This window comes from Physella acuta, unplaced genomic scaffold (assembly GCF_028476545.2).
Source record: "Physella acuta isolate Inbredline_101_S28 unplaced genomic scaffold, ASM2847654v3 ptg001445l, whole genome shotgun sequence".
In the NCBI taxonomy this organism is placed as follows: Eukaryota; Metazoa; Mollusca; class Gastropoda; family Physidae; genus Physella; species Physella acuta.
In genome coordinates, this window is record NW_026732960.1 from 102,140 (window position 1) to 128,619 (window position 26,480).

The 26,480-nt window shown below is 35.4% G+C and overlaps 1 protein-coding gene across 1 annotated transcript in view; it reads left to right on the forward strand.

Annotated features, from left to right (window-relative positions):
- The first annotated feature begins 16,008 nt into the window (after positions 1 to 16,008).
- LOC131927899 (uncharacterized) overlaps positions 16,009 to 26,480 on the forward strand; it is a 31,341-nt gene continuing 20,869 nt past the window's right edge. Inside the window, exons 1-12 of the mRNA XM_059283769.1 lie at positions 16,009 to 16,115; positions 17,616 to 17,740; positions 18,406 to 18,464; positions 18,914 to 19,044; positions 19,611 to 19,770; positions 20,074 to 20,140; positions 20,256 to 20,361; positions 20,636 to 20,724; positions 21,419 to 21,542; positions 21,780 to 21,908; positions 24,311 to 24,592; positions 25,785 to 25,988. Coding sequence (XP_059139752.1) covers positions 17,651 to 17,740; positions 18,406 to 18,464; positions 18,914 to 19,044; positions 19,611 to 19,770; positions 20,074 to 20,140; positions 20,256 to 20,361; positions 20,636 to 20,724; positions 21,419 to 21,542; positions 21,780 to 21,908; positions 24,311 to 24,592; positions 25,785 to 25,988 — 1,441 coding nt within the window. The 5' untranslated portion in view covers positions 16,009 to 16,115; positions 17,616 to 17,650. The remainder of the gene's footprint in view (positions 16,116 to 17,615; positions 17,741 to 18,405; positions 18,465 to 18,913; positions 19,045 to 19,610; positions 19,771 to 20,073; positions 20,141 to 20,255; positions 20,362 to 20,635; positions 20,725 to 21,418; positions 21,543 to 21,779; positions 21,909 to 24,310; positions 24,593 to 25,784; positions 25,989 to 26,480) is intronic.

Sequence of the window (26,480 nt, forward strand, 5' to 3'; positions counted from 1 at the left end):
CTAGGTTTTTAGTCATGTAACTCTATTGTTGCATGACTAAAAAACCTTACGCACCTATTGAAAATGATGACGCTTGTATAATAGTGCCGAATCATTTGATGAGACAACCTACTAATTTGGACAAAACTTCAATGAATTCATAGATAATTCATTGGACAACCAATTAAGTCAAAATTAAGGCCATATAGCAATGCCTTTATGTCTTGACACACGTACAAACAATGAACCAAATCGGTAACGAAAAAGTGCCCGAAATTTCGCTCGGGCGTTTAGATTTAGACGAACAAACTGACGACAAACAGAGGAAGAAAGTAAAGTAAAAGCTTGTAAAAACAGGGCACAAATGAAAAAATGCATTAGAAATAAAGTTATTTCTCTTATTTGCGAGGATATATATATATATATATATATATATATATATATATATATATATATATATATATATATATATATAAATTTATAGGCCCATATATATATTATATAGGCCTATATATATATATATAAATTTATATATGCCTATATATATAGTCATATATATATACTATATAGGCATATATATATATATATATATATATATATATATATATATATTATATAGGCCTATATATATATATATATATATATATATATATATATATATATATATATATATATATATATATATATATTATATAGGCCTATCTATATATATAAAGCAAAGCGGTCAAGTGCCCAATATGGCACTTCCCGGCACCGCAGGCGCTGCAGATTTGGCATGATTCTGCCTTGAAGCGATAGAACACGAGAGCCGGTGCCGGTTGGCCGAAAAGTCCACGAAGAGGGGGTCAAAACTGACCTCGACTGACCGGCGCCTTATATGGGCTATATTACGAAAAAATAATTCCTCCGACGACCCCCCCTTGAAATTTTGTGAGGTGATAGGACAAAGCCTTGGGGTGTCACAAAAAACTCGCCATGTCCTGGAAAAATTGGGAAACGGGTCAAAACTGACCAGTTGTATTTCCCTATATAATCTTTGTATTTTATGGGAAAAACAGAGGGTGATTTCAACAAGGATTTTAGGATTTTGCTCGTTTTTGAAAACCTAAGCGACGCAAAACAGCATGCCTAGTATATATATATATATATATATATATATATATATATATATATATATATTATACCTCCTTGATTGTTTGGCAACCCGTCGCTAGCCCTTCCTGCATGGTCGTCCTAAAATGAAAACAACGCTGTGAAAATTAAATTGTTCTACACTACAATCCAATATGCAATTAGAATAAATATAGGCCTACATCCTTAAAAAAGCTGAAAATGTAATAATAATAAATTACTTGGCCTTTTGGTAGTGGAAGTGGTTGTCATAGTTGCTTCTTCTTGTTGGGTTGTCACAGTTGTTTCCTCTGGCGTGGTTGCTACATTTAAAACGACAGTGATTAAATAAAAAGTTATTCAAATAAGAGTTATAATTTATTTCTTTATTTAGCAAAGGTTAGATAACGGCTCATATGTGCATGTGAATGAAAACACTGTTTAAGACTCAGACTTAAAAAGAAAAAAAAAAAGAAAATAATGTATTCATGAATGTACAATTAAAATCCTATATTTTGTTGCCAAAATTAATTTTATTATAATATCTACAGTGCTTATATAGGAATATAAATATTTTTTAAGTTTGTTGAAGAAATGCAATTTCAACAGCCTTACTTTTACTTTATAATTGGAAAACAACATAAAAACGAAAATTTTAACCATCACAAGTGTGTCAATATAACGATTACAATATGTAGGCCTATATAATTTTACGTCAAAGAAACCATATTGTGATGTAACTTTTAACTTAATTGTCTCGCTACAAACGCTGTTTATTTCTTTGCTTACTGTTAATATTTTGCTCTATTTCGTTATATTACCCTCGTTTGTCTACCTACTTTCAGAAACTATCCTTCCCATACAGAGTCCCAAACCATTCAAGTCATCACATGTTGTAGCTACAATCTTGTTTTTATAAAAATCAGCAATCAAGCAGTCTTTGTCAATAGTATTTGTAGATCTATCAAAAATTAGCTCAAACTCCGCAGTTGTTGGTTGACGTGTGTTCTCCCAGATGAACTCTCCTTCATTTAAGATATCAGTCGCCCCAACCCAGACCTTATTAGCATCTAAATCATAGGCTAGCTGGGTAAAATGCTTCCTATCTTCCTCAGATCTGATGCTCGCAGGTAACAAACCGTTTGTAGCACAGAACGATTTCGCTGTATTCCAAGAAGTCCACCATGTTGTAGGCAAATAGCATTTTCCATTATACAGATTGTAGCCAGAATTTGGACATTGAATTTCAGTTGCAGCTAAAGAAATAGATACAGAGATCAAACCATTATTTTCCAGTTTTAAATAAAAAAAAAGATGTTCAAATAATGATTTTTGTCTTAGCAAAATAGAAAACACACCAGCAATTTTTTTCGTAGATCATGTAAAAAGAGATGTAGTTGGGTACCCAGTTATGCTAATACTAAAGCATACATACATTTTCGTTGGTGAGTTTTAAATGGAAATTTTATAAATAAAGAACCATTTTCAATCCAATCAATTTGTTTAAATTGTAAAACAATCATCGTTGATCGGATAATAAATATTTAATTCCTTCCTGAAATAATTTTGCCTAAAACATCTATCTATCTATATACTACTAAAACTCAACTTTGTTTACATGTTTGAATATTTGTTTGTTTGTTGTTTTTTTTTTATTGTCTGATTGGCCACTGGAGAGAATCTGCACTATGTGTAGAGCTGTAAAATAGTATATAGGTAGAAAACAATTTTTGTTTTCAGACAGACTGTTAATCACAAATTTATTTAAAAGACGTTAATTAATTTATTGATTTATTCATTGGTATATTAACCACATTAATTATGAAAGTTCAGAACAGTGACTTTACTTATAGTGAATAGTGACGCCACATGATTTATTTACTTTTTACAACAACACTGGCGGCTTCCATCGAAGATTTTGTTGCCGATTCAAAACTAAAGCGCATTATATAGCATTATAAATATATATATATTAACAATTATTTTTATCTTAGTATACAATTAATGTTTCTAGACATCTAGATCTAGAATCTAAATATCATCTGTCGAAGGGAGTTATTTATAGATCTAGAATCTAGATCAAACCAAAATTAGTTTTAAAATTAAAAAGTATTTTAAAATCATAATAACTTATTAAGTTTCTTTATTAAACTATTTTAGTCCTTAAATATTGGATATAAATCTTTGCTTTTTAGCTTTTCGGATCATCTAATTCAAGAAAACAAGTGATTTATCTATCTAGGTTCTAGAGTCTAGACTATAGAGTTACGGCAAATACTCGGCTTAACGAAACCAGTCGTATAATCTAGGCAACTCTATCTCGATCTAGACTAAAGTGAGTTTCTATACTAAACTATTTGAGAACTTCATTATCTATCTATTTATATAAAAAGCAAAGTATGTTTGTGTGTGTGTGTGTGTGTGTGTGTCTGTCTGTCTGTCTGTCTGTCTGTCTGTCTGTCCTTTATGCATTACTACACCTCTCATCACATCGCCGTGAAACTTTGGGAAGTTGTTGAGAATATTCCTGGGAAGGTTTCTGCGAAAAAGAAAATTTTAAAATCGCAGGGGTGGCGCCCCGACAGGATGCGATCTGTTTTTTTCTGTATACGGTATATAAAAATAAAAGTCGATTTTGGTTTGGCATCGCTTATCCGATAGCCATGAGACTTTGGGGAGTTCATTATACCACTCTAGGAAAGGGTTCTGTAAAAAAAAATTAATTTCGCAAGGGCGGCGCCACGGGAGGGTCCGATTTTTCTCAATATACGGTATATGAAAATAATAAAAGTTAATTGCAGTGACACCGTTCATCCGATAGGCATGAAACTTTGGGGAGTTCATTATAAAACTCTAGGGAAGGGTTCTGTAAAAATTTATTTTTAATTTCGCAAGGGCGGCGCCAAGGGAGGGTGCGATTTTTCTCTATATACGGTATATAAAAAGAAAAGTCTATTTCGGTTTCACACCGTTCATCCGTGTACCATGAAACTTTGGGGAGATTATTATATCACTCAATGGTAGGGTTCTGCAAAAAAAATATTGTTTAATATTTCAAGGGGGGCGATTTGTTTTCTCTATACACGGTAAATAAAAAATAAAACTCGGATGCTGTTTATCCGAGTGCCATGAAACTTTAGGGAGTAGATGAGAATACTCCCGAGAATATTTCTGCGAAAAAGAAAACTAAAGTTTCTTATGGGCGGCGCCATATAGGGTACAACTATCGTCAATACACGGTTTGGCGCCAAGAGTTTTAGAGCGACTATGTTGGCACTTGGCATCCGTTAATCGAGCGTCAGGCATAGCGAGTAAGGGGTAGTACTATATTCAGCGGTAAAACTACAACAGGCTTCTAAAAATAACTTTGTAACGCGAGGATATCCTTCTGTGCAGTTTCGTCACCTTGCCAAAGATGAAAATATAATTTTTTGAATATGAGGAGCCTACTGTAGTGTTTCGTCACTTTGCGAATGATGCAATAAGCATCTGTTATTTGACAATCAAGTAAGAAATTGAGATCGAGCATCTAATAATAGACCATTATTAATGCTAGCATATTGCATCCGTGACACTGATGTTTAAAACACGTCAAATAATTTTTTTACATGTCAAAGAAAAAATCCTGTTTATTTGTGTCACTTTAGCGAGTGACGAAATCTGCATCATTATTAACAGGATGCTATTTGGCATGATGGGCGCCTGTTAGTTTTAAGGAGCCAGGGGTCGTACGCCGCGCCTATGCGGCAGTGTAATCGGGGGGGGGGGGGGGTGGGGGCCCTGAGAGCGCCCCTCTAAGTCTCTGACACATGGGCGGTCACCGAAGTGTGTTCTATCATATTATTTCGGTGAGTGATTAATGTACACCCAATGTTTTCATGCGGTAGTGTAGGTAAACCCGTGTCCCGATATTTATGATCCAAGCGCAGGCATTGTTTACATTTAAATAACTCACTTTTAGAAAAGACGGTCACGCGTCTAAGAACATATGATTGGTAACGCGTTGGTGAAATCCTTCTAATACATTTCGTTAAACTTTCTTCTATCCCCACGGCAACGCGCGTGGGTCGTGTACGCTAGTTTTATATAAATCTTTATTTGTTTAGCTATGGAATTGGCTAATTTAAGATAACATTTAATTTGAAAGATACTAGATCTAGGGCCTATTTGTGTAAATCAGGTTTCTTAAACGGAGTCAAACTATTTATATGAAGCACAAAAAGTGTCATAACATCACGAAACTAGATAGCTAAGGAAATAGTGTAATAGGCTTCCACGCGGGTGGCACGGGTTATAGACACATCATGTTAATGTTAATTTTATTTTCAATTTACGTCTTTTTAAATGTGGGGTCTGGTTACTTTGTGATGATATGTGACAGACGTGTGGTCATTTATGGATGACCCCCGAAACCCACAGTTATCTAACTAGAAACGGTTAGTCTAGTAAACATTAATGTCTTCCAAAAAGCGTAAATTAATTGAGCCTATATGTAATGTGCCTACAATTTCAATAAAATGAACACGATCATAGAAAGAATTCTTACCAATAATATAGGCACTGTATTCGCCTTAACATAAGCGAATAATACCCACTGTATAATGGTATAAATGAAAAATTAGCCAACAGTCATTTCCTTTCAAAACAGCAAACATAAGCACTTGATTGTTCCATTTACTTTTAACTACTCTGACATTGAACTTAACATATTTAACACAAAATGATTACTTCTGTCTCTATTTAAATATTTTTTTTATTTTGTGCATAAGTGAGATAAAATTAGAGGACTATTTTTAGGAAATACTCCATCTATATAGGACTAAGGCCATTGACGATGATTTCAACCCGCGACAGTTCTTCAGTGGCGGAACAAGAAGAAATGGGCCACCACGCATAAATAGATTTGGGCCCCACATATATATATATATATATATATATATATATATATATATATATATATATATATATATATATATATATATATATATATATATATATATATATAATATATATATAAAATTCGAACAAAGACTATTCATTTCGGGCATGTTCGAGTTTAGAAAGAAAATGTTAATTTTTTTTTGTGCTATTAGTCTGTTATGAAAATCTCTGTTTCAGTATGTCTGCTACAGTAGCGTAGCGAGGGGGGGGGGGGGGCGGGGGGGACATATGTCCCCCTGGCGCCGACCTTAGGGGGGCGCCAAATTGAAAGTTTGAGGGGGGGTGCAAATGAAAAGTTCGAGGGGGGGTGCAAATCGAAAGTTTGAGGGGGGGGGGTGCAAATGAAAAGTTTGAGGGGGGGGGGGTGCAAATCGAAAATTTGCTCCCAAGGGGGCGCCAAATTGAAAGTATGTCCCCGGGCGCCGGGAAGGGTCGCTACGCCTCTGGTCTGCTATAATATTTCCTAAAAGCAAGTCTGTCAAAATTATATGAAGCATACAAGCTCTGTATGAGTAATAGTTTCTCGCGTTATGTTTGTGTTTTACGTTTTTTTTTTGTATTTGTGTTATTAGTTTTAAATACATTTCCTTTTTATAATATGTCGACCTTTATTATGTATTTAAAAAAAATACTAATTAAGAGCTTTCTAATTTTTTTTTTTTGCAAATATGTTAAAAAATGCTTAAGAGAACATATATTTGACTATTTAAATTAGGGAAATAAGTCATGGAACTCGTTTGAACGTTTGTCTATCTTTCACACTACAACTCATGCATATATTTATTTTTACTCAACAGCGTGTGTTAGCTGCAGTAGAATATCGCTACTGTAATAGATTTTTTTTTACAAAACCACTATCAAGGCTTAGTTATTTGGGCGCTAGTTTGTACATATAACAACAAACACGCCCCGGTTTACGCTGATGGTGAAAGAAACACACCTCGGCGACATCGTTGGTGTCAGAGGCGTCACGGGACTCTAGGGACACGGCCACCGGCGAGGCCCCTAATGCAGCGAGACTGATGATTCAAGTAGTACACCTATCCCCCTGTGCAGGACACCCAATAAACGGACCCCCGGTGATTAGATAGCCACTGGGGATATCGGGGCTCTAAACTACACATTTAAACAAATGTTAGGTCTATGAGTACTCAAAAACCTGCCAAATTTTAACGAAGTTGGGATGATCTAAACTACTTTTCTTAAAGCCTATTGTGAAACACTCAAAGGAGAGAATTAAAATTATACACGGTTACTATTGTATTTGTTTGTAAAACGAACAGAAGTAAAAGTACATAAAACCTAAATAGTACAGAATAGTAGTTCTACCAATACAACAAACGAAAATGTTCCATTATAACTTTATATATATATATATATATATATATATATATATATATATATATATATATATATATATATATAACATTTACATGTTGGCCCATAATCAAGGCTATAAAGAAGCAAAAGTCGTCCTAATATCTAGCGGCCTTTTCGCGCGATGGATTTTTAAAAATTTATTTTCAAAAGTATTTTTGCCGACAACCGCTTGTGTTCGATTGTAGGAGAAAGAGGACTCGGGATGGTGTCTATAGAACCGCAGCTACAGTATTATTTTTTACAAAACAACCATCAAGTCGAAAATGCTTTCTAACTATAAAAAATTAATTATGGTCGACTGTGGGCCCCAAAATGCCCCCCCCCCCCCCCCCGCATTTCGGGGTCTGCCGGCACTGTAGTTCCGCCCGTGCATTTCATTTCATTGCAGGTAAGATGTTCATAAATTAAAGATAAACAAATACAGGTAAATCAAAAAAGTACCTAAGTTAGTTTTAATCAGAGTTTCTTCCAGGTATCTCTTTGGGGTGCGGGGTGGTGGGGAGTAGAGCCCTCCGAAGTAAATTTACCGCCCCCCTCCCCCCCCCCAACGAAATGGAATATATATAGAAAATATATACTTTTAACAGTTTCCGCCCCCCCCCCCCCTCCCCTAAATTTTAAGTGCCCTACTGGGGGAAAAGTCTCGAAGAAACACTGGTCTTAGTATTTATATAGATTTCTTAAAATGATTATAACAAAAAAAAAGCAAGTCAGTTAAAAAAATTAAATATCGAACCTGCCCCGGATGCAAACAGTGTAGCGGCAAGTAAGATGATTAACACGGCGGAACTCATGTCTTGAATTGTCAGATGTGTCTGTATTGCCTGGTAGAATAAAGAAGGACACTAAGCGAACTAGAAATATATTAGTAATTTAGCTAACACTTTTGTTTTTAATTTGGATTTGTAGAGTCAGGGTGTTGTGGTGAAAGGGGATGCTATATTATTTAATATATAAATATATAACTAGGCTTTACCCTATTGACCGCCATTGTGTATTTTATCGTGGAAAACAGTTGTTGTGATTTTCATTGTTTGCTCTTCCTAGCCATTCCGGTTTTAAGAGAGATTAATGTGACTTGGCGTCACCTTTCAAATGGTATTTTGTTCAGAATGATCAGTCCAGTGTCGAAGGTGATGCCACTTAATTCGCTGTTAGGGGGTCGGCGTGGCCGAGTCGGTAAAGCTCATGGTTGCTAAACCGAAAAGTCTCGAGTTCGAACCCTCGGGCAGATGAGGCTCGTTAGCTGGGGACAGCCACTCTTCTAGGAGAGACAACTCCAAAATTAAACAACTGCTGCCTTGTAGTTTGTTCTTGGTTGGACAAAGGCTATGGAAGCAAATCCAAAAAGAAAAGCATGCTGAAAACTGGTTATGGCGCATAACCAGTTGACACGTAACGCTTAATTGTGTTGGAGGTGTGGTCGAGTCGGCAAAAAGCTCATGGTTGATAAATTCGAAATAAGTCACTGGCAGATAAATCTCGATCCCCTTCCACACAAATAACTAAGAACGAAGAAGAAGAAGAAGAAGAAGAATTCACTGTTCATTACATATGTGCATGGGTATGTGACCATTACATAAAATGTCTGACGAGAACATGCCAAGTACTACAAATATATGAACACAAGAATAAAAAAAAAGAGAGAGAGAGAGATTTTGGAGGGTGAATTAATGTAATATGCATGAACATAGGGCCTACATTAACGCGTTTCTGAAAATAAAGTTATTAGTTAGAAGGAGCCACACAATACTTACTGAAAATCTGTAATCTTTTTCAACTCGGACTAAATCACAATGAATAAACCTAGGCAGTAACTTTCTAATTTATAGGCCACAAGTTAAACACGACAACTCACGCCGAATGCTTACCCTGGTAGAGCCGAATTAATGACGACTATTAGGGGCAGTAATTTAGTGTTAAAATGATTTAGATTAACATCAATGATTTTATTTTTGTTATGGGCTAAGTTTCCCCCTCCCACCCACCCCACTATTAAGTTCATATCTCCCACAGCTTGCATGTTGTGATGAGTAAATATATTTCCCTTGACCTAGTCACCTATACCCTATATATGTCTGTTGGGTTAATTTTAGCACTGCATGGGTCGATTTTAGGCTTGTGGGTAATACATTACGTAATGACCTAGTGATTTCGGTGGGTTCACTGGTGCAGCAAAAGATGGACAATATTAATCTAAAAAAAAACTAAAAATGTCCTGAGTCCTTATCTTTATGAACTATGCAACTATAAAACAACAACAACAACAACAACAAAGAACAAATAGATGTACTTGTTTTAAATTGCAAATAAAATTATTAAAAAAAAGAACATATAAACTTAATATTAACCGAACCTTCTAAAATAAAAGAGCACAAATATAGAGGAGCAAAAATTAGAAGTAGAATAGAACAAAATCCCACACACCACGCCCCAATTTAAAAAAACAAAGCTTTCAGAGGGTAAAACAAATCACAAATCAAAGACAACAATAATCAATTGACGACTGACCCGGAAAAAATGCAATCAATATTTAGAGACTTATACGCAACTATACAAGTTCGAAGAGACAAACACAGACATACAAGACAAATACCTTAAGTTTATTAAACCCTTACATGACAGCGACAAACATAATATTGACACCCTCCTGCAGTCAGTCGACATAACTAAAACCATATTCAAATTAAACGCAAAACAAATCACCAGGACCGGAATGCCTGACAAGCGAACTTTATTAAGCCTAATTAGCCACCTAATCCCCCTTCTTTTAGCTACCTGCTCCGTGAGAGCAGAGGCTGACCGATAGATCATCCAAAAAATTAGACATATGTACAGAAGGAAAGTACCCAAAAAATGTGTGTTGAAATTACCGTCTTTTTCCCCATAAGATACAAAGATTATATAGGGAAATACGACTGGCCAATTTTCACCACTTTAGGAAGTTTTCCCAGATATGAAGAGTTTTTTATGACACCCCTAGGCGTTCTTCTACCTCCTCACAAAATATCAAGGGGGTAGTTCGTAATAATTTAGTTTTGTAATATAGCATATTAAAGGAAAATTTCACTCGTGGTCCCATAGGTTTTGGGCACAAACAAGAAAAGATGACGAATGTTTATTAATGGATGATTTTGTACACAAGATACGAATAACTTTTTAAACAACATAATATCTCTGCATGTGGGTCAGTAGGGCCTACTCAGATAGTTATACAACTGACTGCAAGATGCGAATTGATCTGAAAGTTGTGAGGCGACCATACAATGTTCAGTGTATCAATCAATCTAAGTTCAAACAAAAGTATGACGTTCTGTTTTTGCGAAACTAATCTTTTAAGCAATAACATTTGGCGTTTGATAAATATATCTTTCTTTTCTTTGATTTAAGTTTAGCTAAGCTCTAGATGGTATAATTAGAAACTATAGCTCAAGCCTTTTTTAGCACATGTATTGCAGAAGTGGAGCTTAAATGTATCGTTTCATCTATTCATATGTCTAATAGTTAGCTTGTGTGAATTGAGACACAACATACCCACTGTTATCACAACTCGCAACCCGTCTTAAACAGCAGGTTAAGTTGTAGTGGCGTGTGTAGAAATGTGTCAAATTATCACTAAAAAATGATTCCACGCAAACATACAAACACAAAACCAACACACATGCACACAGATATATATATATATATATATATATATATATATATATATATATATATATATATATATATATATATATATTTAAAATGGTTGTGAATGAGTAAAACTGTTGTTGGTATGACATATTACAATTTTAACATATAAGGCGTCAAACGACACTTTATTTTGGGGCTCCACAGTGTAGGGCATAGTTTATAAGCCCATTTTTTCCTCCAACCGACGCCATTTTTCACTTCTAACACAGCAGCAAAGTTTGCCTTGTTCGACGTGTACCACTGTTTCCCTTGACCTAGTCACCCTGGCTCTATACATATGACATTTCAGCATATTCCCTATACTGTAAGGGCTGATTTTAGGTTGGTGCGTACTACATTACGTGACAACCTCGCCATGTCGTAAGATTCACCGCTGCGTTCTGCCTTTCAACATACGGTTGATCAATTCGTTTTACTTTCCCATTCCCAAGTTTTTACAACAAAGTTTGTGTTCGAAAAACAATGGACGACAATAAATATAGCTTTGTATTTGTTTATAATCAGAGTGTGTCTATGTTTTTTTTTATTTATTCATTATTTACAAGTTAAACATTCCACTAACGTAAACCTAAATTACCATCATGTGTTTGGAGATGTTTTAATTAGTTTTTGTTAGAATAATATATATATATATATATATATATATATATATATATATATATATATATATATATACATACAGGGGCGTAGCGAGTGGGGGTGCGGGGGGTGCGGACCGCACCGGGTGACAGCATTTAGGGGGGTGACACCAAGGCAAAAAATAGCAAAATATATAGAGAAAAACTTGAGGGGGTGCAAATCGAAAGTTTGAAAGGGGGGGGGGGGGTGCAAATCGAAAACTTGAGGGGCGGGGGTGCAAATCGAAAACTTGAAAGTTTGTCCCCGGGAAGGGTCGCAACGCCTCTGGGGGGGGGGGGGGGGGTGACACCAATTAAGTGCCGCACCGGGTGACACCCGACCTCGCTACGCCACTGTATATATATATATATATATATATATATATATATATATATATATATATATATATATATATATATATATACATATATATATATATATATATATATATATATATATATATATATATATATATATATATATTGCAACGACTATAAGAGACAGTAAACTTGTTGTTGATATAACACACTCAATGCTGAAACATTAGACAAATATCGAAACGACCCTTTTATTTAGGGAGGATAGGGTTAAAATCCCCTTTTCCCTCGGATATCTCCGCTGCTAAGCTCTGTTTAAACACCACAGCAGGTGTGTGATTTCAAGATTATTTTCCTTGACCTAGTCACCCTTGGCTCTATATCTATGACAATGCGTATCGGTCGATCTAAGACTACTGTGTCATACATCAAGCGGAGATTTCGGTGAATTCACTAGTGCGTGCAGCCAGCTTTCGACAAACGATTGATGATCGATTAGGTTTACCTTTTAATACCTACATTATTATAACCTTTTTGATGATTGAGAAGCAATTGACAGCCAGAAATGTATCATATATATATATATATATATATATATATATATATATATATATATATATATATATATATATATATATATATAAATCAGAGTGGATCTATAATTAAAGATCTTTGTTGAATTGTTTGTTTTTTATTTGAATTAAAATTTTTGTTTAAATCACCATTGAGATGAACATCGAAAATAGTCAAGTGGATTCTACGCTGTTTTTTATTTGTCGTCTTAACACATAAAGTTAAAAGACAGACTTAAGAATCAAGTCATTTCTAACCTCAGCAGATGTTGGAATGTCTGTATGTATGTACGTTAGTTTGTTTGTGTGTGTGAACTCGATACATTGTTAACCACTTTGGTTAGATGGATAAATTTTCATAAATGAGTATAAGGTTTCTTCAAAAGGTAGACACAGTTCTGGAAGCTTGAAGTAATAGTTGCTGTGTTTCTTTGGTGAAATCTCCATGACATCCTCCTTGCCAAGCCCCGGTTAAATTCACTTCTAACACAGCAGCAAAGCTTGCCAGATGTGACCAACAACGATTATTTCCCTTGACCCAGTAACCTTTGGTTCTATGTATGACAGTTTGGGCATTCCTTATACTGTATGGTTCGATCTTAGGTTGGTTAGTCTCCGCTCTTGAATAGTATCAGAGGCAAAACGTGTATAAGTCTAATGGATGAGGCTATTTTTTGTTGCTGTACACTCAGCATTACATCGAAAACAGCAGCAAATTTTAAAAAAAAACGTTGTCGACACTGCAGCAACGCTGACTTAAAATACACCTTTACTTTCTTAATTTCGCTAAAGCAAAAACTTCTCCATTTGTGTACGAATTGTAACTATTTATAAACGTTGCCCTCTTCGTTTATATTAATTCGAAAGCTTTATTCCTGTAAACCCATAAAACTAGTTGCGCGTTGTACTGTGTGGTTGAGATAGTCGCAGGTTTGTTTCATATTGTGTGATATTTCAAAAAACCAAAAGTAATCAATTCATTTTATTGCTAGACATCAAGCGACGTGACAGTTTGTACATTGGGGCTCCACGGGGATGGGATACAAGCCCTCCTCCCTCCACTACCACCACCACTGTTAAATTCACGTCTAAAACAGCAGCAGAGCTAGCCAGATATGTGACGTGTACCAGTTTCCCTTGACCCAGTCAACCATGTTTACGTATGAGTGACAGTTGATTTTATTACCTAAGGGTTGATTTTAGGTTTGTGTGTCATACGTCACGTGTTTTCGTTATGTTCACTGATGCGTGAAGCTTGTGTCATACGAATAATCTATGACTGATTTTTTAATAGACATCTGAATAGATGAAACGATACATTTAAGCTCCACTGCTGAAATACACGCGCAAGAAAAGGCTTGAGCTATAGTTTCTAATTATACCATCTAGAGCTTACCTAAACTTAAAACAAAGAAAAGAAAAATATATTTTTCAAACGTCAAATGTTATTGGTTAAAATATTAGTTTCGCTAAAAATAGAACGCCATGCTTTTGTTTTAACTTTGAGTGATCAATACAATGAACATTTTATTGTCGCCTCACCAGTTTCAGATCAATTCGCATCTTGCAGTTAGTTGTATAACTGTCTGTGTAGTCCACACTGACCCAAATACAGAGGGTTTATGTTGTTTAAAGATCGATTCGTATCTTGTGTAAAAAGTTATCCATTAATAAAGTATTCATCATCAGATTTTTTTGTTGTTGTGCTTAAAACCCATGGGACTGCAACAAGAAGCACCCTCCACTTTTGTCGGTCACCCCCTTGCAGTCCTCCATTACAGTCCTGTCTCTGTCAGTTGCTTCTTCGCCGTGCACGTCCAAGTCTTCATTGGCCTTTTTTTTCTTTTTTGTTGAGGCGTTTATTTTGGTGCTATTTCATTTAAAAGGCAGAAAATAGAATATATGTAAACAAATCTATAAATAGTAATAAAGCTTTTTAATGCACTGTACATAAAATTAATTAAACTAGCATTTATCACTAAATGCATTGATAGCTCATAAAATATGTAACAAAGTTTAGCTTATTTCTGAAAATCGTCGGCGGTGCAGTCGCCTCGTTCTGTTTTGTTTAGTTTGTTTTCATAATCATTGTATTATATAAATATGTGTTTCAATGTTTTGTAGGTTATAACGAGTTGGTAGTCGGCACAAACGATACACCTGGCGTCTGGCACCACAGCAGGTGCTGGTACCGAGGGTATCCGGCGAGTGAGTTGCAGAGTTTTTATTCAGGAGTCCCCGAAAAACGTCCACCACCCCCCCAGAACGAAATAGAATAGATATTGAAAATGTATACCTTTACCTGTGTCCGCCCCCCTCCCACGGAAAATTTAGTACCCCCCCCCACATTCTCCGACCGAAAATTTAAAGTGCCCCGTCCTCATTGGAGAAAATTGTCAGAAAGAAACACCGGTGGGTTAGTTGCGGACACAAACGATACACCTGACGACTAGCTATGATAAACTTTCTATGTTGAAGAGGTGATCGCCAACATTGTGTTTGTTTCCGAGAGTGTAGCAGATAATGTCTTTAGTTTTAGATTGGCGTCGTTATGTAACGCGTGTTTCCTGGAGGTTTGATTGAGAGTTAAGATAATCAGTAACTTAAGTCCTGGCCCTGTCGACATCTTTGAACACATTTTATACATAACACGGGTGCGATGTGACACCGATGACCTTGACCGACAACTAGAGCATCTCTTGTGTTGTTGGTCACATTGACCAGTCACTGCTGGAATCCGAGCCACTCCCAATCTTCAAGCTGCATGCCGCCTGCAACAGGTTAATACGTCTATTCTTGCTAGTGTCGTACTAAGAAGAGCGGACATTAATGCAACGTCGATGACCTTTTCATGAACTGAAGATTGAAACAGGAAAATTTTTAAAAAGTAAAGTACATTTTCACCAAGATTTTAAGAGATACAAAACAATAGGTACATCGATTTTCCTTGATTAGCTCAAACTGTTCTGTTTCTAGTTCTTACGTGAATCACGATTTTTTTTTAAAATATCACTTATGCTTAATTGATAGTCAAACATATTTTCGTAGATGACCACCACCAATTATATATGCCAAAAGATACAAGTTTGTATATATATATATATATATATATATATATATATATATATATATATATATATATATATATATATATGTTTATGTATGTATGTATGTATAAGTCGATTGTAACTGAAAGGTGTAGGTCAACTTCTAACGGTTCAATCATGTCTATACATCGTTGTTTATAAGACTGTAGTAAATCATGTAATACGGCAAAAGTTTAGCTTGTGTTGTCTAGCAGGTGTTGTTCTCTCAGATCATTTCTTATCTGTAGAAATTTGTGAAGGCTGACATACAACAGTTGAACTAGCGCTACAGCATTCAATGTAACAGAAAAGTCGACCTGGTTGAATTAAGGGAGGTGACTCTCACGGCAAGGGAGATAATTGACACAAACATTTACGTGAACAAGCACTGATTGTATTTCATCATGTGACCTAATTAGGTATGACGTAAGCTATCATTTATAGTTATCTATACTTATTTTTAAGTCTTTATACGCCGTTTATTACCTTCTCCTATATGGTTAAAATTTGTCAGCCAAAAAATGTCATTATTTTTTAAAATATATGATTTATTTTTATAAACCGGCAAAGTAAATTGCTAAATATTTAGATATGTTTAAATAACGTCTATTTACAAAACAACATATTTTATCCCCTCCATTTTAAACAGCTCCTTCCTATTGTACATCTTTACGCAACATCTCCGTAAGCCAGAAACTCATTTTTATAGCTTAAAAATAAATTAAAAAATTAAAATACATACTAATAAAGAACCGGAAGTAAGGTGAACATTGCATCAATGTCTAATCTTAGATAGATAAGGCTTAATTAAGAAATTTAGCATTCGATTTCAGAATACATAATTCTATTTAAATAATTACAGATAAACACTGCTGGTAAGTAATTTCGGAGCTGACGTTGATTAAGGAATTGTTTTAATCTATGAAAGCTTCTTTTGCGAGTGCAAATTTAATGCAAAGCTAGGTTTTATCTTTTGTAATAATTTTGAATGAGCAAATACAAATAAAAGTAATTTACAATTTTAAAAAATTGTATGTAAGATACTTAAATTAATCCCTCTTTTATTTATTCACATTCCTTTTTTTAACATGCACTAGCCTGAAGAGCTTACATTTTAAGTTATTCTAATACTAAACTTACGAATCAACTGCCATTCCTCAGAATATATAGATTTTTAGACCGTCATAGTAAACAATTGCAAAGTGTAACATTGACTTCAAAGGAAAGAAAACAATACAAATGTAAGAAAGTGATACAGAATGTTCCACACAAACTATAACTCAATATCTACCATAAAAATAAAAGCTATCGATAACTAATTATAATGTTAAATGATATAAAAAGAATTGCTAATAATATTAAACCTTTAAAGTCTGAAGAATTCCATAAATAAGCGTAATACTAAAAAAATATTTTTTACCGAAATGTTACATACTTTACCTTGGTCAAGGACCTTATCCACCTGTACATCTTCCCTGTAATCCCCCCCCCCCAACCTATTACCTCATCTCTATTACCACCTTGCGCACTTACCCACTCTCGAGTACATATTATACCAATACCTATCCCTGTCTTACCCCACGTCATGTATAGGTTCCTAAACCTGTACCTAATCAAAATCAAACCCCTCTCCATGACATTCACCTTATCTCTATTAACTATTATTTCATATCCGTAGCATTACAACTACATCATATGTTCTACCATTATATATATATATATATATATATATATATATATATATATATATATATATATATATATATATATATATATATATATATATATATATATATATATATATGAAGCAATATCTTTTGTGCATTTTTTTTAGCAATGTATGCTTCACATTGATAGTAGTCATTTCTGTTTTTGTTAAAAAACAACTGAAAGATTAACAAGAGTTGTGTTTCTTACAGCTGAGGTAATCTGTGTTTACTGTATGTAACTGAAGATGGATGTAAAAATTACAAAGTTAACCTTATCTTTGCTTCAAGCGTGTATTTCACATATTGTGTTCTGCGTCATTTACGTAAGCGCCCAAGTAAGTGGGTCATTCATTATCTAATAAACGCTCCGCACATTTCCTTGTCAAAATATTTAACCTCAATTTTTACTTGAATAAAACAATGATTTTTTTTTCATGTCGAGTATTCCGCAAACATATTATAAAATCATATATTTGATTTATTTAGAGAATGGTTATAATCAAGATGTCATGTGCATGTCATCGTCATGTTTTCATAGTGTTTCATGTACTTGCAATCTATATGTCGTCTAAATGACATTAACTTCGTCTTAATAGTCATTATGTCCTATGCACGGCTTTAAATCTTTCTGTCTTCTACATAGTGTTTTGTATATGTATATTAAAGTGATGTATGCACGATATAAGGTCTTCGTATAATGGTAGCATTCATATTCTAAGTGTTGTAGTTATATTAATAAACCGCTTGCCAGTGTGAAAAAAAAGTTTTAGTTAGATTTTTTACTAAAACATAAATTTAGTTTTTATAAATGTATTTCATTTCTTTTTTTAAATTAAATTTAAGCGTATTTTACTTGCATTTCCCGTGAAAATTTTAAATTGTTTTTTTTTGCTACATTAGCTAACAGTCTTTAATATTCAAGAATTAACTTAATATTTCGACGCTTGAATACGACAACTGTTAAGGCTTCTTTTGTCAATATGTACATTCTCTATTGCAGAGTTCGACTGCGCGGATCGAAGCTGAGGAAATGCAATTCTCTACACGTCGTATGAGCAGGTTAGTTTGATTACATTTATTTAGTTAGGCCTACTAGTTTGACTCGTACATGGTACAATAGCTTCAGGTGTCCGATCTAATAAACTGTATACAAACAGACATATATATATATATATATATATATATATATATATATATATATATATATATATATATATATATATATATATATATATATATATATATATGTATATATATATAGGGACTATATAAATATTACATTTCCGTCAAGGTTTGTTATAGTGGCACGTTTCGACGTCCACAATTTGTAATGTAGTGCTAATGTATATTTGTATATTAAGTTTATTGTATTTCAAAAGTATAACACTGTAGGGTTGATGTATATTAGCCGTATGTGACAAGTATAACACTGTAGTACTATTATCCATTAGCCGCATATGATAAATACAACAACGTTAACAACATCACATATCCCACACACCTTATAGACCAAACGCCCCATTTGTGGCTGACTGGGTGAACCATATGGGCGATGATCATGTCAGGAGGAGCACGTACAACATCACAGACAAGAACTGGCCACACGACATACCGTACGTCATTGAATCATCATACACAGGTTAGTTAAACAAGCATCATCGTGTTCCGTTTGTGTCCAAAACACATGGAGCCGACACAGAAAGCTCGCTCCACTTGTGTCGGTTTAAAGTAATGTTTATGGGAGTCCACCATAACAGTTCTGCCTCTTTCAGCTGCTTATAATTAGACACAATGAGGAAATTGCGATTAAAAAAAGAAACTCACAGCTATCTATACAAAACTTGTGTATAGTAGGCAGAGGCGTAGCGACCCTTCCCGGCGCCCGGGAACAAACTTTCGATTTGCACCCCCTCCCCTCAAAATTTCGATTTGCACCCCCCCCCCTTAAACTTTCGATTTGCACCCCCCTCAAGCTTTCATTTTTATTTTTCCAATCCATTTTGGCGCCCCCTAATGTTGGCGCCCGGGGACATATGTCCTCCCCCCCCCCCCCGCCACTCGCTACGCTACTGATAGTAGGAGATGGAAAAGATGGTTACATTGACCTTGTATAGAATAATTGTCAACTTACGAGTACGTGCAACCTAATTAGATTGTTGGATGCAGATTGCTTTGTTTATTCTCTTGTATGGATTTGAACCCCAGGCGACAGGGTGTCACTTCGTTTGGTGATGGACTACATTTCAAGTCGCGTGTGTGTCATGTTCCATGACGTGGCAGCCACGTACAACAAGTCGGACTCCCATTGGCTGACCAATCACGGCTTTAAGACCAATTCTTACGTCAGCATTAGGGATGGAAACGGGTAAGATATGAAATGGTCTGTTCGATGACTGCATAGTTAAAATTGGGGCAGTACAAATATACTTGGCTCTAAAATTAAACACGTATATATATATATGTAAATCTATATATATATATACATATATATATATATATATATATATATATATATATATATATATATATATATATATATATATATATATATATATATATATATATATATATATATATATATATATATATATATATATATATATATATATATATATATATATATATATATATATATATATATATTATCGTCCTTGTTGAAACAACTCAGGTGCTCAGCCTCACAAGGCCAAGATAAGTATCCAGGTGCTCAGCCTGTCTACCCTTGTAATGGTTTTGTGAGTGTTTTTTATTCCACATGTTATGTTACATCCAGTAAAACCTATGCTACTACTTCTATGTTAGGTTTAGGGTTGGGTTCAGAGGTTGAGTTAACTATTCTGTACTCACCAGGGCATCAACCTGCACGAGATGCTGCACGTGCTTGGCGTCATCCACACCCACCAGGGGCGGATCCGTGACTCGTACATGTCTATCAATGAGGCGGATATCAAACCCGGTATGTTGTTAAATCACGCACCGTGTTTTGTTTCAAGGTTTCCGAGGCAACGAGTAGTTAAACTTTCAATCATGATGTTCAGTACTTTAAAACATACACATTATATATTCATAAACATCATTCTTCTTCTTCTTCGTTCTCAATTTTAATTTTGGAAGCGATCCCATCCAACACAATTAAGTATACGTGTCAACTGGTTATATAGATTATATGTATACTCACAATTTCCTTCAGCATCGTAGTAGCAAATAAAATATATTGTTGTTATCGACAGAGCTGGCGTACTCATACAGAAAAATAACCGTGAACAGTTTAGTCAACAACATCTTTGATCCCACCTCTACTATGATGTATAGCTCAGATGTAAGTCTTGTTTACAGTCCTTTAATCACTAACGCAAGTATAAACAACCTATGTCACACGTATTAATAAAGTAATTGTTTTATGAACATGTAATTGTTTGTGTTATGTAAGAAATTGTTTTACATCTCTTTTACATATTATATTTTAAAGTTGAAAAAAAATTTCTGACTGTTGCTACCGCCTAGCAAAAGTACTTATCTTATCAATACTGTTAACTGACTGGACTCAATTTAACTGTCAAAATATGTACTGGATACAGGTTATGTAATTTTTCCAGTTATGTCAGCTGTTTCGTGTTGGATATACTTTGTGCCAGTGCTCAAAATATCGTAATATTTGCCAGCAGAATTTGATGAATATTTGCAGCCTACTAACAATAATTGCTCCGTGTATCATATGTTGCCATCTAAACAGTCTCTTCACTCATACTTTATCAACTGACCAGTAGCCCATATATTATCTTTTGTCAGATGTGTATTATATTATGAAATGACCACAGTCCCGTGTAAGTTATGTTATGAAATGACCACTGTCTAGTGCATAATATGTGGTCAGTTAAACCAAAACCTTGACTTAAGTATCAACTGACCAGTACCATACCTCCTCTACTCTCCACAGTAATGTGGTCAGTTAACCAAAAACCTTGACTTAAATATCAACTGTCAAGTTTCCATTCGTGTCCTACTCTTAACAGACCTGGAGTCTGGACGGCCTTGAGACCTACACCCCAATAAGAGACGATTTTTTCCACACGTCTTTAGAATTCTCTGAAGAGCATGTCGTTTTCCTGGAGTTAAATTCTATTTACCGATGTAACGGTAGGAAATAAAACATCTTATTTCGGCAGTCAATTTATATTTATTAATGTAAAGGTAGATTAAAAAGTTAATTGTGTATCATCTAAAGCTAATTTTTCTTAAACACTGCATTCTAGTTTAGCCCATCCCAAATTGTTATCATACAAAAATTTTTAAACAGAGAAATTGTGATTTTTCTAGATTTGTTCTTGATGATTTATACTACAATTAACATATTTTGTTTTATTCTTCCCGTAGAACTATTCTGCAACAACGACCAGACGGACTGTGGCCCAGGCTACCACACGTTGATCAATGGACGGTGTCGCTGTGTCTGTCCGGATGAGTTGGATTACAACACCAATTGTAGGACACACATTGATGGACGTGAGTTACGACTGATTCATACCATTATAATTGAAGTTATCAAACACCACGTTTGTGCATCATAATGTGATCGCCATGTATACTTATTCGTGTACTATGTGTGTTCAACATTTACAATTATAATATCTAATTATTTTGCATCTATACAAGCCAACGATGACATTTACTTATATACATTATGATTTTTGTTTTTTCTTAAAAGAGTATACAAAATATTTGAAAATTGTTACATCAAAAAGTTACCGCCCCTGTTCATAGACCAAATTACCAAATCTCGTATAATGAGAATTTCAATCGCAGTCATTTTTAGCCCTCTTCGAGGGCTTTGATGCTGACCAACAGTTTTTCCATACGGCCCAGTCAACTATAGAGGTGTATGCAAAAAATTAGCCAGTTATACAAAGAGTTAGTACCCTAAAATTTGTGTAGAAATTACCCTGTTTTTTTCCCCATAAAATACAAAGATTATATAGGGAAATACGACTGGTCAGTTTTGACCCATTTAACGAATTTTCCCGGACATGGCGAGTTTTTTTATGACACCCCAAGGCGTTCTCCTACCACCTCACAAAATATCAAGGGGGGTCGGCGGAGGAAATTATTTTTCGTAATAGAGGTCATATAAAGAGAATTTCACTCGCGGTCACTTTTTAGTCCTCGTCGAGGGCTTTGATTGAAACCGATAGGTCTGCCCTACGGCCAAGCCATTTACCTATAAGCATGCCAAAACTTAGCCAGATGTAACGAGGGTAAGTGCCCTAAAATCCGTTTTGAAATGACCCTCTGTTTTCCCCATAAAATACAAAGATTATATAGGGAAATACAGCTGGTCAGTTTTGACCCTTTTACGAAGTTTTCCCAGATATGCCGAGTTTTTTGTGACACCCCTAGGCATTCTTCTACCACCTCACAAATATCAAGGGGGGTCGTCGGAGGAATTTTTTTTTCGTAATAGAGCTCATATTTAGAGAATTTCACTTGCGGTCACTTTTTAGCCCTCGTCGACGGCTTTGAGTGAAACCGTCAGTTTTCCCTAAAGGTCAAGCCATTGACCAAAGAGTGTGCAAAAAATTAGCCAGATATACTAAGTTTAAGTACCCTAGAGTCTGCGTTGAAATGATCCTCTGTTTTTCCCATAAAATAGCAAGATTATATAGGGAAATACAACTGGTCAGTTTTGACCCCTTTACGAAGTTTTCCCAGATATGCCGAGTTTTTTGTGACACCCCTAGGCATTCTTCTACCACCTCACAAAATATCAAGGGGGGTCGTCGGAGGAATTTTTTTTTCGTAATAGAGCTCATATAAAGAGAATTTCACTCGCGGTTACTTTTTAGCCCTCGTCGAGGGCTTTGAGTGAAACCGACAGGTCTGCCCTACGGCCAAGCCATTTACCTATAAGCATGCCAAAAATTAGCTAGATGTAAAGAGGGGTTAGTGCCCTAAAATCCGTTAAATTACCCTCTGTTTTTCCCATAAAATACAAATATTATATAGGTAAATACAACTGGTCAGTTTTGACCCCTTTACGAAGTTTTCCCAGATATGCCGAGTTTTTTGTGACACCCCAAGGCGTTCTCCTAACACCTCACAAAATTTCAAGGGGGGGTCGACGGAAGAATTTTTTTTTCGTAATAAAGCCCATATAAGGCGCCGGTCAGTCGAGGTCAGTTTTGACCCCCTCTCCGTAGACTTTTCGGCCAACCGTCACCGGCCCTCGTATTCAATCGCCCCAAGGCATCGTGCCAAATTTGACGCGCCTGCGGCGCCGGTAAGTGCCCTATCGGGCACCTGACCACTTTGCTTTATATATATAGATATCATTTTATAATATTTAATATCATTAACTTCATGTATACTTATAAGCAGTTGCGTCGTTAGGTAGGGGGTCACTCGGTGCGGCACCCAATGGTGTCACCCCTCCCAAGAAAAAAATCTATATTTTATAACCATATATATATATATATATATATATATATATATATATATATATATATATATATATATAAATATATATACCCTCTAACGATCATCATCTATAGTCGGTTACATATACAACAGGATGTAGTGTTGCTTTCTATATCTTTTGCAGGTTTACACCATGGTGTTAACTCTCCCCCTCCCCACACACACACTTTTGATTGGAATGATCATTTTTGTCTATATATATGTAGCTATTTTTGCCGTTACCCCCTAAATGGTGTCATCTGGTGCGGTCCGTAACCACGCCCCCCCCCCCTCTCGCGACTCCTCTGCGTTAAAAATTCTATGGTCTTCATTTACATCAAAAAACTCATAATCAGCTAATCCCAATTACATCTATATTTTTTTTTTGGTATCGTGTTTTATAAAATAAAAATGTACGCTCTTAACCTCTAAAAATTTGTATATGTCATTTTCAGCGGCAAAGGATATATCTTGGCCTGACACCCAAATCATTATCTACGGAAATACGTCTTGCCCGTCTGGATTTGAACCCACGCCAGCAATGCTGCCGTTATCTGGCAACCTGGGCGCCTACCAGGAAGATACACCTGAACGGTACCACGTGACCAACAAGACCCTGTACCTCCCTCTGTGTAAAAAGTCGAGCCCGGCTAACCCTGGAGACGTCAACTGGAAGACCTGGCCCCTAGGGGGGCAGTTCTGCTTCGTCAGACCCCTGGGGCAGCCGTGTGGGGGAGGTAACTCTCAACTTTTTATTTGGCCGCTGTGTTGGAAGGGGTGTGTGCTGCAATGGGGTAAGGGATAGTTCTGATTTGTCCAGCCTTAAATCAGGGGGCGGGGGAAACTCTACATTTTCAGCCTAATTCCAGAGATGGTGAAGGGGACTGTACTGCTTTGGCTAGCCATGATTCAGCATTGTGGAGGAGGTAGCTCTACATTTTCAACCTAGTTAAATAGATGGAGTAGGGACAGTACTGCTTTCTCAAGCCATCAATCAGCATTGTGTGAGGGAGATAACTCTACACATTTAGCCTTAAAGTAGAAACAGCATTGTCTTTTAAAGATTTTTTTACAATACTGCCTTTTCAATACGATGGGTTGCAAAGTAGGGAAAGTAATTCAACTTTTTTTTATTTGACTGCTGGGATGGGATTTATGAAAAAGAGGGTGCAGAGAGATAGGGAGAGAGAGAGAGAGAGAGGGTGAGAGAGAGAGAGAGAGAAAGAGCTCTTTCGTAAAAATACACACCTTTTTCTAATGTTAAATGATGAAAATTTGCTGCAAAATTCAAAATAATTAAGTGCGATAAGATTAGCAATATTAAATCTTGAAGAATAAAATAGCACCAATAGCATAAATAGTCTATGTCTAACAGTACAGTCTAATAAAAGTCTAATAAATAGTTTTTAAAAAATTGATACATTTCTTTGCAGCTATAACCTATCAATAAAGTCACTTACTGTTGTTGAAAGAGTATATTAATAAATGATATACACAACATCTTCAACCGGAATGCTAATACTTCAATAAATAATTGAAAAACGTTTCATTTTAATCACCTTATATTACACTTCAAAATATTTCATAAGTGTATATATCAGACCTAACACGAATGTTGCGTTTTTTCTGTTAGTGATTTAATATGGTATGTATTTTGTCTTTCTATGAATATATGTTTTTGTAAAATATACTAAGAAAATGTTTTCTAAGTAGCATGGAGTACGAAAATGTGTCTTTGTGTAACACTTTACATGAAAATGTATTTCTGTGTAAATGAATTATGAAAAGGTGTTGTTGATTTTTGTAACATGTATTGTAAGATGTGATTTTGTGTAACAAGTATTATGAAAATATGTTTTTCGTGTAACAGGTATTATGAATATGTGTTTTTGTGTAAATGTTTTATGAAAATGTGTTTTAAACTTGCAGTTTTTGAAGAAGGGGGGATAGAATTTCAGACCCTCAACGAGACCCACCCATCTGGAGACATTGGCAACATCAGCATCAGCGGTAGGATGGTGACCATCAACTACTGCTGCAAGAACAAGGAGCATCACGGACTAGTCATGGACCTGCCCAACGCTGAGCCGTTTAAACTGATAGCCAAATCTATGCATTGTCCGAAAGTTAGAGGTATGGGACTATGGTACCCATAAACTGATAGCCAAATCAATGCATTGTCCGAAAGTTAGAGGTATGGGACCAATAAATTGATAGTCAAATCTATGCATTGTCCGAAAGTTAGAGGTATGGGACCAATAAACTGATAGCCAAATCTATCCATTGTCCGAAATTTAGAGGTATGGGACCAATAAACTGATAGCCAAATCTATCCATTGTCCGAAATTTAGAGGTATGGGACCAATAAACTGATAGCCAAATCTATGCATTGTCCGAAAGTTAAAGGTATATGACCCATAAACTAATAGCAAAATCTATACATTGTCCGCATGTTATAGATATGGGAACCACGTAGTTTCTCAGTACTTTTGTTATTAGCTATAATAATCTTAGGATTATCGTATTGCATACTATTGATAGAATTTTTTTTAATTCTGAAGAATCACTTGATAATCTACTATTTTTCTAAAAATGGTATTCAAATAATATAATTGTAATATCGTT